We start from the raw sequence: 16,815 nt of genomic DNA on the forward strand, positions 1-16,815 counted from the left end.
TAAGGGAAGGCAGAAATTCAGCAACTTATGTAATGCTGGACTCATGACAGTTACAAGGAAAGAAAAACTGTGATTTTTAATGTTAAAACAGTTTTGTTTCCTTTTCTGTTGATACAGGTTTGGCCTATGTTTTTAGTGATAACTGAATAAAAGTGTTGAAGAAACTGAAGTCACTTGCATATTACCACTTGCAAATCACAACTGCAAAGCAGCTGCAACGCAGCTGTGCTTAAGTTATATCAACAGCAACCTACCTTAAAACATAACAGTTTTGAAGCACAAAATATTGACAATGCATTCAAATGACTAATCATTCAGCCTACGAATGATTTATTATTAAAAGAAAATTGAAATGCTTACAGTTTTTTATATGTTTTCTCATAGGTAGGGAACACATCATCAACATCTTCTGGTTCTTCAGCTACATTACAGCTCCTAATAAAAAGCAAAATATTATTTGCACAAATGCACATCAAAATTGTTCACTTACAAAACAACTGAGATGGTTTTACCATACCTGAACTGAGGGTCAGGGTTCATATAACAAAACCACTTCTCTGGAAGTTTTTCTGGGATAATCCCATCAGGAAGTTTGCGCCATTTCAGACATGCATCACATTGAACCCAGTTTTGATCTGGACGTTTCCTGCATTGAAACACACAAAACAATGCAACTTCATTAAATTTTAAAAGGTAGTCATCTACTTTACCACTTACAATTTTGAGGAAAAACAGCTTTATAATAACCAAACATCCAAGTACAGTGCACCTTGACATAGTAATCCTACATAGGCTTGAAGTCCAAATATGGTTCAGAGATTTGAGAACTGTCAGTGCCAATATTTCTAAGTAATTGATTTTCTTTAATTTTTCTTCTGTTCTAGAGGTCGTGGACTTTCACCCCCTTAGAATCAGCTACCAAGCAAAGTCTGATGCATTTGTGGTTACAGACTGACTAGGGACTGGAAAGGAAAAGGGGTAACCTAAGTTGAGAATTAACCGTTTCATCCACTAGAGAGAACTCCATTTTCACAAACACCAACAATAGAATTTTAAATGAAAGGGGGTGCTGGTGTTTGGTCCAAAATGATTTGACAAACCAGTGAATATTCCTCATGTGAATTACTGCAAGAGAAATCATGACAACGGTACAGAACATTTATTTTATTTATTTATTTATTTTAATTTGTTGACCGGGAGTGTCCGACTGGACGTAGGTCCATTTTCAGTGGAGGCCTGGGGAGAAAAGCTCCACAGTTAAAATAAACAGACAGTAGTTGCATTGGATTACATAGCGATTAACAATTTAACATAGCAATTACTTACAACATATTTACAGATGAAGAACATAGTACATCAGTAGACAACTAGAATCTTTATCTGTGAAGTACATAACAGACATTAACAAATGTTACAATGAGAAGTTCCTGCTGTATAACAAGTACTAGGCTTATGAGCATCTGAGCTTGCTATAATCAAGGTAGTTAGTGGAGTGGAAAGAAAGGTAGTGGTTGGATGGGGTGGATGATATTAGAGTGGAAGTTGCAAGGGCATAGCCAGCATGTTTTTAGGTGCGCTTTTAGTAAAGTTTTGAAGTGGGTGCATGATGGTACGGAGGTAACTGTGGGTGGGAGTGAGTTCCATAATTTGGCTATGGCGCAAGAGAATAGTATTTCACCAGCAGAGTTATTGGCTTTAGTGATCTGCAAGTGATTTTTGTTGCAAGTGATTTTTGTTGCTGGATCTTAGTGGTCTGGTGGTGCGATAGGGTTGGAGTAGATTCTGGAGGGATGGGGCATTTAGTGGATGGTTTACTAGTTTGTGGGCGAGTGACAGTTGATACCACTGAAGGAGGTGAGGGAGTTCAAGCCAGCCCAGTTCAGCAAGTGAGAGAGACAGTGGTGACTACGGTAGGATGTCCCTGTGGCAAATTTGGCGATTTTGTTGTAGCAGGTCTCTAGCTTTAGATCGCATTGCCTTAGGTTGGTATATATTGGAGAGGCATAAAATAGGGTGGAGATAAGGTGGGAATTTGCTACTGAAATCTTTGCTGCTTTGGTGAGAAATTTCTTATTTCTGTATAACGCTCCTAGTTTTTTGTTGACTTTTTTTATGGTCGTGGATAAGTGAATGTCAAATTTTAGTTTATTGTCTATTTCCACTCCTAGCAATTTTGTGTGTTCATTTGGGTATATAGTGGTGTTGTCTTTTGCTGTGATGTTAAAGTGAAAGTTGTTTTGAGTATGTTTGGTGGGTTGGAAGATGAGTAATTTAGTTTTGTTTGGGTTGAGTATTAATTGGGCATCGGATAACCATGAAAAGCTTCCTGTGTGACTTTTTACAGTTTTGGTAAGGACTGGGCTGAGCAGATGATGGCCGAGTCATCTGCGTATTGTATGAGTGTGCCATGTGTGGTGGCAGAGGCTAGATTATTGGTGTAAACAGAGAAGAGTAGGGGTCCAAGGATGGATCCTTGGAGAACCCCTATGAAGACAGGTAGTTGGGGAGTTATGTCATTCTGCCATACAACTGATTGCTGGCGGTCAGACAGGTAACTCTAAAATCAGTTGGTGACTGACTGTGAGAAGGATAGGTTACTGAGGACAAAGATAAGTTGTTTGTGTGGGACCATGTCAAATGCTTTAGATAGGTCTAGGAAAGTTGCAGAGGAGAGATAGACATTGTTTTTATGCTGAAGGATAGTGTTAGTAAAGGAGAGTAAGGCAGTGGTGGTGCTATGGTTTGGTCGGAAACCATGCGGAGTACTGGATAGGAGGTTGTTAGTAAGGAGGTAGTCTGAGACCTGAGAGCATTTTGTATTTTTGTATCTAGTATTTTGGAGAGTGGAGAGAGAATAGCTATGGGGCAACATGAAACTTGAAATTCTGAGACGTTTCCCTGTTGAAAAGTTGGGACTCTAAATGCCAATTCATGACATGTTGGGGAAACAAAAAGACAGAAAATGCAGGAAAAGAGTGAATATCAAACACTGCTGTTCTCCTTTAAACAAGTTTTTTTTTTTTTTTTGCAAAGTGAGCTTGCCCCCTCCCACCCCCTGATGTAGGGGTAAGCTCCCCTCCCCAAATTTAAATATACCAACACAGATATCACCATAACTTGGAGAAAACTGATTACTCCAAGAAAATGCAATCTCGAACTTAGCATATGTAAATTCATAAATAGGTAAATAACTCAGGCAAGCGTCGACAGAGTGAGGAATAACATCCAATGTGTAGAAAATCCAAGCAATCCAGTCTTCTGAAACAGATAAATCAGTTTATTGCACAGATGAACCACGATAAGCGCTTTCACTAACTAGTAGCTTCTTCAGATCACAAACAGGAAGCACAATAGCCATGTGCTTTAAATATCTGCATGTTAATTAATCAACCAACTTTTAAAGCAGAAGCGCCATGAAACATAACTTAAAAACTAAATATATAAACATAATATCATTGACATCTAAAGTAGACAATAGTGTATACATATTCTATTGAAAATTAGAAATTAAAAATTAAAATAACTTCATTCCATAAAGAATGTAAAAACATATTATAAGCAGCATACTATCAAGTATAAAGGTATATGCAGCCTAATACATAAATGCATGTGATAGTCATATTAAATAAAACCTTAATACATGCAAGTAATAATGCAAGGCAACTTATAAAATAAGCAAGGTAGATACCATCAGAAACATGATAGCTAACAATAAAAATAGTCATATGCAGATCGAGAGAACTATTATCAAACAAAGTGATACTTGTTATAGTAAAGTCAGTACATGAATGTATATCTGCATCTGTATAAAAAATGTATATAAGTGTAGTGTCTAAATAAATATATATATCTAGATGTAAAATATGAGTGCATATGTACAAGAATAAATAAATAAATAAATAAATAGAAGAATAAATTATCTAGAAGTATGGAGCTAAAAACATTAACGAAACTGCAATGTGAAGTAAATAGGTTACCCAGAAAAAATGTATATGTGCAAGTATCAGAATACATTAAAATCTAAAATCTAAAAAATATCAGAACTTAGTATGCCTACGCTTCTTTAAATGTGGTCTGATAGATGCCCTTTCATTTAAACCATGACCTCTATCAGCTCTCAGCAAAATTATCCACCTACTTTCTCTGTCTTCAGTATGATTCATAATATCACCTCCTCTTACATTAGCATTCATTTTCTCCAGCACCATAAACATAAACTTGTGTTCAGGACTTGTTTGTGTCACATGCTTGGCTAGTGCATTCTGCAGATTACCTTTCCTTATATTATAACAGTGTTCCCTTATTCTATCTCTTAGTACCCTATTCGTTTTACCAACATAGAAACATGAACACAGTTCACATACAGCAAGATATATGACATCAGGTGTCATACAGCTGGCATTAACTCGGGTGTATATTTCCCTCTGTGTATCCGGATGTACAAATACTATACTAGAATCTATTAAGGAACAAAAATTGCATTGTCCACAAGGTGTTGTACCATAACTAAAGCTCGGGTGTATACCCTTGTTTGGTGGATAGCAAAACAGTCTTTTAAGATTCTTCTTATTCCTGTAGGTAAAAGATGGAGAATCACCTACAATCTTTGTCAGTATGTCATCAGTATGTAGTATGTTCCAATTTTTGGAGATAATCTCTTTGATTTGTTTATTATCTGCTGTATATGAAGTCAGAAACCTAACTTTTGCATTAGTGACTTCTTTGACATTATTCATTACTAAAGGCTTGGGCCCAAAATATGGGGTACCTAATGTTGAACGTAGACTTAAAGCATTATCAAATTGTAAATCTACCTCCGTAGAATTATAGCCCCTCTCAGCAAACTTCTCTCCTAAATCATATAAGTCTGCCATAAAGCCTTTGTCATTGGAATTCAATCTAGACATTCGTAGGGTCTGTCTTTTCACTATGTTACTGAAAACATACTTAGGGTGCATACTAGTTCTGAATAATAAAGTATTCCTATAACAGGGTTTCCTAAAAATTCCAGTGTTAAACATTCCACATTCAAGTTTTTCGATATATAGGTCTAAAAATTCTATTTTCAACAATGAGTATTTCATTGTAAATTTTAGACATGGTGTAATATTATTCAAAACCATATTGAAACTAAGCAGTTCTTCTGTATTACCATCCCATAAAATAAACACGTCATCCACAAAATGTCTATAGAATCTTGCATGTTTCTTAAACATATATTCTTTAAATAGAAACTGTTCTTCCCAGTAGGCTAGGAACATGTTGGCGTAGCTATTGGCACAAGGAGTGCCCATAGCTACGCCATCTAATTGCTGATAAGTATCAGTGAACATAAACACATTATTTTCCAGCACTAGCTCAAGGAAGTGTACCAATAAGTCAATTAAAACATTACCATAGGTACTATGTTCTGTGAGATAATTACTAACATAACCTAGACCAAGGTCGTTGGGGATGACTGTGAACAATGATTGTATGTCAAAAGTTACTAAAATCAGATTATGGATGGTATCCATTTGATTATTAAAATAGTACAAATCCGTTAGAAACTGTTTAGAATCACGTAATACAAATTCATTATTATTTAAAATACACCTTAAATGTTTCTCAATAAAAACTGACAAGTGCTCCGTAACCTATCCTTGCCCTGAGACTATTGTTCTCATGGGTGGCTTAGTAATACTTTTGTGTATTTTGGGTATTCCATGTATAACTGGGATGGTAGGCATCTTAATATATAAATAATTAAACTCATTTCTATTTATTAAGTTACTTCTATAAATATCAGTTAAAATACCATGTACATACGCACACATTTCATAAACCTTAGTAAAATCAATTCTTGTATAAAACACATCACTTAGCATAGTATACATTTCATTTTGATAATCTATGGTATCAAGTACCACAACACCAGAGCCTTTATCTGCTGGCCTAATAGTTATATTTAAAATCATTTCTTAAGTTATAGAGGCTCCTTCTCTCCTGGTATGACAAATTATTGTTAAAATTATTCAATCTCTTTTTATGAAAATACTTATAAATCTCATCTTCTGTAGTGCGTAAATATGCTTCAATTAATGGACGATTGACTGGTGTATAATCGCTTAGATTCTTAAACATAAATCTATCATTGCTAGTAGTTGATTCACTATCAATCTCATTGATGGAAGTGCCATTATAAATGTACTTGAGCATAACATTTCTGCAAAACATTCTAACATCTATGATGGTTTCATCTAGCATACTATTGCTATGAGGGATGAAACTTAGTCCTTTGACTAATAAATTAATGTCATGCTGTGATAGCGGAACACTGGACAAGTTAAAAACTAAATTTTGTTGTGGTTTGTCCACATTTTCTTTAGCGTTGTGTTGGTGAGTGACTCCTGAAAACTTCCTTTTTGTCGCCCTCGACTGTTCGAGCGTGTTCTGCTTAAATTCTTCTCCTGGCGTATAGCTAAAGGGAAGGAAAGATTTAAAGCTGCTCCTTTATTAAATTCATTTGTTTTAGATCTAACAACCTGCTCTTGACCATTCAGCAGTCTATTCTTAACTACATTCACAGTAGGGTATAAATTTGCATTTTCATTCATACTGTTATGCGTTATATGTATGACATCTATAGAGTCATTGCTAGTTGCTATTTCTTCATTACTAGCAGCTAAGTTAATAGAAGGACAAGTGTCAACAGATATAGTATTGGAATCAGCATGTTCACTGGCAATGGTTGGGGCCTCTCCTGCAACTTCTGATACATTAGAAACAGCTGCAGGAGATGCAGCCACTTTACCAGTGCTCTGTAGAGTCTTTCTAATTTTCAATAGAATATGTATACACTATTGTCTACTTTAGATGTCAATGATATTATGTTTATATATTTAGTTTTTAAGTTATGTTTCATGGCGCTTCTGCTTTAAAAGTTGGTTGATTAATTAACATGCAGATATTTAAAGCACATGGCTATTGTGCTTCCTGTTTGTGATCTGAAGAAGCTACTAGTTAGTGAAAGCGCTTATCGTGGTTCATCTGTGCAATAAACTGATTTATCTGTTTCAGAAGACTGGATTGCTTGGATTTTCTACACATTGGATGTTATTCCTCACTCTGTCGACGCTTGCCTGAGTTATATTTATTTATCTGTTTATAAGCAAGCGTGCTGTGGCAGTAACCAGTATCTTTATTTATATTCTAACGTTGTCTATACATTTTTTACGTTGGTTACGAGACTACGAGTGAGCTTTCAGCTACTGGACATTCTACTAAAGTCATGGCGGACATTGAGCTTCCCTATAAGCCCAGAAGTGAACACCGGGGCAAGGCAGCGATGGAAGGCAAGTTTAAACAGCACCTTGAAGGGACTCTTACTACATTATGGTCGCTAACAACTGAACAACTACCAGCTAATATGGGTGAGCGTGATGTGGATTTTCAGAGAGCTAATTTAATACTTAATGACATAGAGAAACACTTTTATAAACTGAAACGCTTACAAATGCAAAGGCAGCATTTTCAATTCTGTTTAGATAATGCCATCATACCACGTGGGCTTAGGGTGTTCTCTATGCCTAGTCAAGGCAATGAGTACCCAGAACTGCTGTCATTATGGCAGCAGATAAACATTGAGACTAGCCGTAAATATTTACAACTGTTGATTGATTTTTTCAAACCTGAAGAACAAGCTTTAACCAGTAAAATCAATGACTTACAGCAACAGTTGTTTAAAGACTATACAGAGTTGGCTATACATGATTTGTTTGATAATATACTGGACTCTGTATCTGCCTATGAGCGTAAATTATTTCAGCAGAAACAAAGCAAAGTTTCAAGGGATATACAAGATTTTAAAACAGGGCAAGTTTTTGTCTGGGAAAGGCGTGTCCCAGAACGTATGCCTGCATCTGCTATCAAGCAAGGCACTTTACCTTTCCAACAGCATAAGACTCTACAGAGCACTGGTAAAGTGGCTGCATCTCCTGCAGCTGTTTCTAATGTATCAGAAGTTGCAGGAGAGGCCCCAACCATTGCCAATGAACATGCTGATTCCAATACTATATCTGTTGACACTTGTCCTTCTATTAACTTAGCTGCTAGTAATGAAGAAATAGCAACTAGCAATGACTCTATAGATGTCATACATATAACGCATAACAGTATGAATGAAAATGCAAATTTATACCCTACTGTGAATGTAGTTAAGAATAGACTGCTGAATGGTCAAGAGCAGGTTGTTAGATCTAAAACAAATGAATTTAATAAAGGAGCAGCTTTAAATCTTTCCTTCCCTTTAGCTATACGCCAGGAGAAGAATTTAAGCAGAACAGGCTCAAACAGTCGGGGCGACAAAAAGGAAGTTTTCAGGGGAGTCACTCACCAACACAACGCTAAAGAAAATGTGGACAAACCACAACAAAATTTAGTTTTTAACTTGTCCAGTGGTCTGCTATCACAGCATGACATTAATTTATTAGTCAAAGGACTAAGTTTCATCCCTCATAGCAATAGTATGCTAGATGAAACCATCATAGATGTTAGAATGTTTTGCAGAAATGTTATGCTCAAGTACATTTATAATGGCACTTCCATCAATGAGATTGATAGTGAATCAACTACTAGCAATGATAGATTTATGTTTAAGAATCTAAGCGATTATACACCAGTCAATCATCCATTAATTGAAGCATATTTACGCACTACAGAAGATGAGATTTATAAGTATTTTCATAAAAAGAGATCGAATAATTTTAACAATAATCTGTCATACCAGGAGAGAAGGAGCCTCTATAACTTAAGAAATGATTTAAATATAACTATTAGGCCAGCAGATAAAGGCTCTGGTGTTGTGGTACTTGATACCATAGATTATCAAAATGAAATGTATACTATGCTAAGTGATGTGTTTTATACAAGAATTGATTTTACTAAGGTTTATGAAATGTGCGTATGTACATGGTATTTTAACTGATATTTATAGAAGTAACTTAATAAATAGAAATGAGTTTAATTATTTATATATTAAGATGCCTACCATCCCAGTTATACATGGAATACCCAAAATACACAAAAGTATTACTAAGCCACCCATGAGACCAATAGTCTCAGGGCAAGGATGGGTTACGGAGCACTTGTCAGTTTTTATTGAGAAACATTTAAGGTGTATTTTAAATAATAATGAATTTGTATTACGTGATTCTAAACAGTTTCTAACAGATTTGTACTATTTTAATAATCAAATGGATACCATCCATAATCTGATTTTAGTAACTTTTGACATACAATCATTGTTCACAGTCATCCCCAACGACCTTGGTCTAGCTTATGTTAGTAATTATCTCACAGAACATAGTACCTATGGTAATGTTTTAACTGACCTATTGGTACACTTCCTTGAGCTAGTGCTGGAAAATAATGTGTTTATGTTCACTGATAATATTTATCAGCAATTAGATGGCGTAGCTATGGGCACTCCTTGTGCCAATAGTTACGCCAACATGTTCCTAGCCTACTGGGAAGAACAGTTTCTATTTAAAGAATATATGTTTAAGAAACATGTAAGATTCTATAGACGTTTTGTGGATGACGTGTTTATTTTATGGGATGGTAATACAGAAGAACTGCTTAGTTTCAATATGGTTTTGAATAATATTACACCATGTCTAAAATTTACAATGAAATACTCATTGTTGAAAATAGAATTTTTAGACCTATATATCGAAAAACTTGAATGGGGAATGTTTAACACTGGAATTTTTAGGAAACCCTGTTATAGGAATACTTTATTATTCAGAACTAGTATGCACCCTAAGTATGTTTTCAGTAACATAGTGAAAAGACAGACCCTACGAATGTCTAGATTGAATTCCAATGACAAAGGCTTTATGGCAGACTTATATGATTTAGGAGAGAAGTTTGCTGAGAGGGGCTATAATTCTACGGAGGTAGATTTACAATTTGATAATGCTTTAAGTCTACGTTCAACATTAGGTACCCCATATTTTGGGCCCAAGCCTTTAGTAATGAATAATGTCAAAGAAGTCACTAATGCAAAAGTTAGGTTTCTGACTTCATATACAGCAGATAATAAACAAATCAGAGAGATTATCTCCAAAAATTGGAACATACTACATACTGATGACATACTGACAAAGATTGTAGGTGATTCTCCATCTTTACCTACAGGAATAAGAAGAATCTTAAAAGACTGCTTTGCTATCCACCAAACAAGGGTATACACCGAGCTTTAGTTATGGTACAACACCTTGTGGACAATGCAATTTTGCTCCTTAATAGATTCTAGTATAGTATTTGTACATCCGGATACACAGAGGGAAATATACACCCGAGTTAATGCCAACTGTATGACACCTGATGTCATATACCTTGCTGTATGTGAACTGTGTTCATGTTTCTATGTTGGTAAAACGAATAGGGTACTAAGAGATAGAATAAGGGAACACTGTTATAATATAAGGAAAGGTAATTTGCAGAATGCACTAGCCAAGCATGTGACACAAACAAGTCCTGAACACAAGTTTATGTTTAGGGTGCTGGAGAAAATGAATGCTAATGTAAGAGGAGGTGATATTATGAATCATACTGAAGACAGAGAAAGTAGGTGGATAATTTTGCTGAGAGCTGATAGAGGTCATGGTTTAAATGAAAGGGCATCTATCAGACCACATTTAAAGAAGCGTAGGCATACTAAGTTCTGATATTTTTTAGATTTTAGATTTTAATGTATTCTGATACTTGCACATATACATTTTTTCTGGGTAACCTATTTACTTCACATTGCAGTTTCGTTAATGTTTTTAGCTCCATACTTCTAGATAATTTATTCTTCTATTTATTTATTTATTTATTTATTCTTGTACATATGCACTCATATTTTACATCTAGATATATATATTTATTTAGACACTACACATATACATTTTTTATACAGATGCAGATGTACATTCATGTACTGACTTTACTATAACAAGTATCACTTTGTTTGATAATAGTTCTCTCGATCTGCATATGACTATTTTTATTGTTAGCTATCATGTTTCTGATGGTATCTACCTTGCTTAGTTTATAAGTTGCCTTGCATTATTACTTGCATGTATTAAGGTTTTATTTAATATGACTATCACATGCATTTATGTATTAGGCTGCATATACCTTTATACTTGATAGTATGCTGCTTATAATATGTTTTTACATTCTTTATGGAATGAAGTTATTTTAATTTTTAATTTCTAATTTTCAATAGAATATGTATACACTATTGTCTACTTTAGATGTCAATGATATTATGTTTATATATTTAGTTTTTAAGTTATGTTTCATGGCGCTTCTGCTTTAAAAGTTGGTTGATTAATTAACATGCAGATATTTAAAGCACATGGCTATTGTGCTTCCTGTTTGTGATCTGAAGAAGCTACTAGTTAGTGAAAGCGCTTATCGTGGTTCATCTGTGCAATAAACTGATTTATCTGTTTCAGAAGACTGGATTGCTTGGATTTTCTACACATTGGATGTTATTCCTCACTCTGTCGACGCTTGCCTGAGTTATTTACCTATTTATTTATCTGTTTATAAGCAAGCGTGCTGTGGCAGTAACCAGCATCTTTATTTATATTCTAACGTTGTCTATATATGTAAATTCATATTCTGGCCATTCTCCACATCTGTGGACAGATCCCGAGATGTCAAATGGTTACCTTCTGAGAAAGTTCCTGGCAGATGCCAAAGTCTGGCTGGAAAATATCAGAAACTATTCCTTTTAACATCCCACTTTGTCTACAGGAAAAGCCACCACGAGGGTTGTGTCCATCAGACACCCCAGGAACACTACTCAAGTTGAGATGACAGAAGACTTCTATATATTGAATGTAAACAGACTGAGAAAAGGGTTTTTCACTAAAGCTAGAGATTATCAACATTTGAAAGAATCTGGAAAAAAAAAGACAGTCATCTAACTACATAAAATGTGAATGCCCTGCAATCTGCAATGGGCTATTATAGGAGCGAGACATTTGTAAAGACCAAAAGTTGCTGACAAACAAAACAAAGCAGAAAACTGAAAATGTAAACCAGACAGACAAAATAAAAAAACCTTTAATAACTTGAATGTGGTGTGAAGGTTTCAAAAGAAAGGTCTAGCACAGCTGTCCAGCTTCCTTTCTTCTGAGGCACCAAAAAGATTCTTGAATAAAATCCCCTTCCCTCCAAGCTCTGGGGCACCAGGTTCTACAACTTCTTGATACAGCATCTAATCTACAATAGGAGAGACCAGGGAGGTTTGACTGGTTGGATGAAAAGGCATCACACTGCTAGTTGTAACCCTTATGAATGATTCTCAGAATTCAAGTACCTGAAGTTATATGGCACCACAGAAGAAACTGAAGATCTAGACTTCTGAAACCTTTACAAACTGACCGGGTGGGGAAAGCAATGCAAACACAGGGACATGGTCAGTGTATTTTCTCAGATTGCTCTTAGTTTTGGAAGGACTCTCCACATTCTTCTTTAAACCTCAAAGCCATTTGCTTTTTGAAATTTAATTTGCCTGTACCTTGCCAGAAATGCTCATTCTGTTTCCTGAAAGTTTCTATTATAGCTCGGCAAGGAAGGCTGTACATAAGAGTAACCCTCTGAAATAACTCTCCCTGTTTCCTCTAACCTTTTAAGGTTCACAGCAGAAAACAGCCAGGCAAATCACATCACTGAACCAGTAGCAGCAAGTCTAGAAACAGCATCAGCAGTGTCATAAAAACATTTTTGAGAATGTTTAGTTACCAAAGACATGGAGGATAATAATGAATTTAGAGATGCCCTAGTTTCTGAAGATGGGAGGTTAGCAATTAACTTTCTCATACTGTCAAAGAAGCCAGAAGACACTTAAACATGCAAGCCTGACAATTCACTATTCTGAAGGCTGCCTGCCGGAGTTTGGCAGAAGTTGATTTTGACAGCGAAATTACTTCAGGATCTGATCTGGTATTAGAAAAATGGAATCTGTGAGAGAGGTGCAAGACATATAAATTTATCAGACTTTGTGAGAGCCAGTGGCAGAATGTCATGCAAATACTGGGTACTCCTCTAAGGCTAGCAACACAGGAGAAAAGATGCAGGTTGAGGAAAATCCACCAGCAACAAATCATATCTTTGCTGGAATTATGGTACTTCCTTGGCTCCCAATGAAACAATTTCTTCATTTTGGCAACAGCATCAGAATACAACTCCTCAGGAGGGGAATCTGAAGAATAACTTTCTTCAAAGTCAGATTCCCCATACTGTAAAGTTAAAGAGTGAACAGGAGAGACAGCCAAACCATTTAGTAAAAACAGTACAAGAAAATCCTAGCCAGGCTAAAGTTTTCATTGTAATCCCTTAAAATCTCTTGTAAAAGATGGGATATATGCATGTGACCCCTTAAGGACAATAGGTGTTCCAGCTATATGGCAGCTCTGAATGTCCATGGCTTTTTTTTTTTTTTTTTTTTTTTTAAGACTGTTAATGGACAAATTCAGACAAAGACAAAGCCCACTAGCAGTGGACATGCATGTTTCAGTCTTATGACTTCATCAGCACAGCATGAGTGGACTATTTGGCTAACTTCTAGAAACACAGGGTTGTCGTACCCAGCTGATGTCCATGACCATTAATGCGTCTGCAAAATGTCCCATATAACAACTAAATAAAAGAATGAACAGGAGAGACAGCCAAACCAATCAGTAAAAATTTCAAGAAAATCCTACCCAAGCTAGAGTTTTCAGTGTGTGAATCCTTAAAACCTCTTGTAAAAGAGGATAACGGGATATACATGCAAATGACCCCTTATGGACGTCAGGTGTTTCAGCTATATGGCAGTTCCGAATGCCCATGACTTTTTTATTTTTAAGTCTGTTAATGGATGCTTAGAAAGTCAGAGGCATTCAGAACTGCCATACAGCTGAAACACCTGATGGCCTTAAGGGGTCATTTGCATATATCCATTATTCTCTTGTACAAGAGGTTTTAAGGAATCGCAAAGTGAAAACTCTTGCTTGGCTAGGATCTTCTTGGAATTCCATACTGTAAAGTAGGAATCTGAGAAAGTCTGTGTCTAAATCCTCTCTCTCATACTGGGGATCAAAATCTGAGGAAGAGGAGGAGGAAAATATGTTCTGTTTTAAAAAGGAAGGTAATCTCAGCACGTAAGGACTGAAAAGCGTTAAATAAATATTAATCAAACCCCAGCCAATTCATCATATCTGCTTTATGAGAATATAAAATATCTAACCTTACGTTTCCTTTTTCTGGGATACTCCCACAGGAAAAAAAGCAGCTAGAAAGGACAGTCCTTTCTCCAGGAATAAAACTCCTCGAACCAGCTTAGGGAACAAGCATCCTACTGTCCCCCCTCCCTGATGCTGGCCAGAGTGGTTCTCACATACCCAATGGACAGCTGAACAGTTGCTGAGGCTGTACACCTACTTCCTTGTCCTTAGTGGCATCCCAAACAGCAGCATCAGACACATCAAGAGAAAGTGATGAGCAATCTGAGGAAAACAGACCATGAGATGTCCCCCAACAGTGGCTGAGACAAAAGGAAAGCTGGAGTCTAGACCGAAGCCCAACTCAGATAACTTTTCTTTTGCCTTAGGGAGGAACGACTTGAGTTACCCAGACCCAGATTCATACCATAGTTGTTTTTATTGACAACCAAACACACTAAACTCAACCTCTAACACTTTGACAGAAAATAACTTTTCCTTCCAGAATATGATAAACAAGGGACTTCTCAGAGGGATTCAGAACCATCTGTCTACTGAAAAGGGCGTCTTACAAGCAGGTAGCAGAGCTTAGGAGAGTCAGTGAAACAACCTGACAGGAAAAGTACATGTTGAGGTAAATATATTAACGACAGCTCCCAAAACCACAAGTCCTAGCCCCTTGCCACAAGTTTTGACCAAGAAGTAAAACTTTTTCCTCACAAAAATCAATCTGGAAGACATTCCCCACAGGGAGGCATGACAAAAAAATGTCAGATGAGATAAAATTTTAACCACCACCACTAAAAGCACCAGTTCTAGCCTTTAGCAAACAATTCTGACACCAAAGTACAGTTGTATAAGTAAACAAAATAAAGTACAGTTGTGTACACTTACCATAAATGTAGATGTTTGAGTGTATTCACTGTTGCAGTCATTACATTTGGGTTATCCTGCTGGCAGGTTGCCCTCAGTCGGCCTGAATTCCAAAGTCTTAGGTCCTGCGTTGGTTGCTGTCACCTCTTCCCGGACGTCAGGTCGTCAGGGGTATGAAAGATGCAGCCAACACCATTTTATTCAGTTTTTCTTGCCCCAGATGTCAGCTGCCTCCAAAAGGGTAGGCTAAAAATATGTAAATAAAACATACATGCACCAAAATAAGCTTTATCTTCATCTATAAGCAAATACACCACCTAGGTTATATATATTAGAGAAGTAAAGATAAGTTCCAGCAAAAATAAGGGGGATGGCGGGTGGGTAACCTGGACTGCAACAATGAATGCACTCGAACATCTACATTTATGGTAAGTGTACACAACTATACTACGTTCTTCATGTTTCACTGTTGCAGTCATTACATTTGGGTTGAGTCCGAAAGCTATGGTTGGGTGGCTGGAGATTAACAGCTTTGGGAGCGGCTATGAGGCCCTGCAGAACTGCAGTGGCAAAGCCTGCCCTGGATTTAGAGTAAAGAGGCAGATTGTAATGTTTTGTAAAGGTATGCACTGAACTCCAAGTAGCAGCCTCTAAAATGTCTTTGGTTGGTACTCCCCTGAGAAAGGCTGCAGCTCTGGTTGAATGTGGCCTAATGCCATTAGGCACTGGTTTGCCATGCTGTGGAGTAGCAGAAACTAATGCAGTTACCTATCCACTTTGAAATAGTCTGCTTGGAGATAGTCTTTCCTTGTGATGCTGTGGCATATGCCACTAGTAATTGTTCCGTCTTTCTGAAAACTTTAGTTTTGCCCATGTAGAATCTAAGTTGTCTGTGTACGTCCAAAGAATGCAGAATTTTCTCCCCCTTGTTCTGTGGATTTGGATAAAAAGTTGGCAAATTAATTGTGTGATTAATGGCTAAACTGGATACCACCTTAGGCATAAAAGTAGGGTTTGTTCTCAGAGAGACCCTGTCTGGATAAAAAATGATAAAGGGTTCCACAGCCTTGAGAGCCTGTAGCTCTGAAACTCGTCTTGCAGTTATTGCTAGGAGCAGAGCTGTTTTCCAAGAGAAGAACTTTATATCCGCAGTAGCAGCTGGCTCAAAAGGAGGTAAGGTGAGTTTCTCTAAGACATAATTGAGGTCCCATGCAGGTATTGGCATTCTCCTTGGAGGCCTTAAGTTTTTGGCTCCTCTGAGGTACTGCCTTAATAAAGGATGAGAAAAGAGTGGTGGTTCTGTATTGTAATGAGCCAAAATGGCAGAGGCATGGATTTTAATTGATGAAAAAGATAGGCCTTTTTCCAGCATCTCAGTAAGTATTGCAAAATCTGAGGAATATTTGAGACAGTTGCATCAGTTCCTTGAGCTTGGTTCCAAGCGCAAAATCTCTTCCATTTCCCAGCATAGGATTTTCTAGTACTAGGCCTTCTGGCTTCTAAAATGACATCCATCACAGCTTTACTGAGAGATGTGGTTTGTATGGCTACATTATTCGCAATGCTGCCAGGTTTAGGGTCCTGAGTTGACTGCAAAACCTGATTGTTTTGCTGGGACAGTAGAGAAGGTATTTGAGGTAAGGTCCAGGCTGGGCACTGGGACAAGTTCCTTAAGATTGGATACCAGTACTGGCGT

At 36.8% G+C, this 16,815-nt stretch overlaps 1 protein-coding gene across 1 annotated transcript in view; it reads right to left on the bottom strand.

Moving 5' to 3' along the window:
* MORC3 (MORC family CW-type zinc finger 3) overlaps positions 1-16,815 on the bottom strand; it is a 2,525,474-nt gene that overhangs the window by 1,203,411 nt on the left and 1,305,248 nt on the right. Inside the window, exons 9-10 of the mRNA XM_044071548.1 lie at positions 518-646; positions 361-435 (exon numbers count right to left, since the gene is read on the bottom strand). Of these exons, the coding sequence (XP_043927483.1) occupies positions 361-435; positions 518-646 (204 nt within the window). The remainder of the gene's footprint in view (positions 1-360; positions 436-517; positions 647-16,815) is intronic.

This window comes from Protopterus annectens, chromosome 5.part0, assembly GCF_019279795.1.
Source record: "Protopterus annectens isolate FY-2018-M chromosome 5.part0, PAN1.0, whole genome shotgun sequence".
NCBI lineage: Eukaryota > Metazoa > Chordata > Ceratodontiformes > Protopteridae > Protopterus > Protopterus annectens.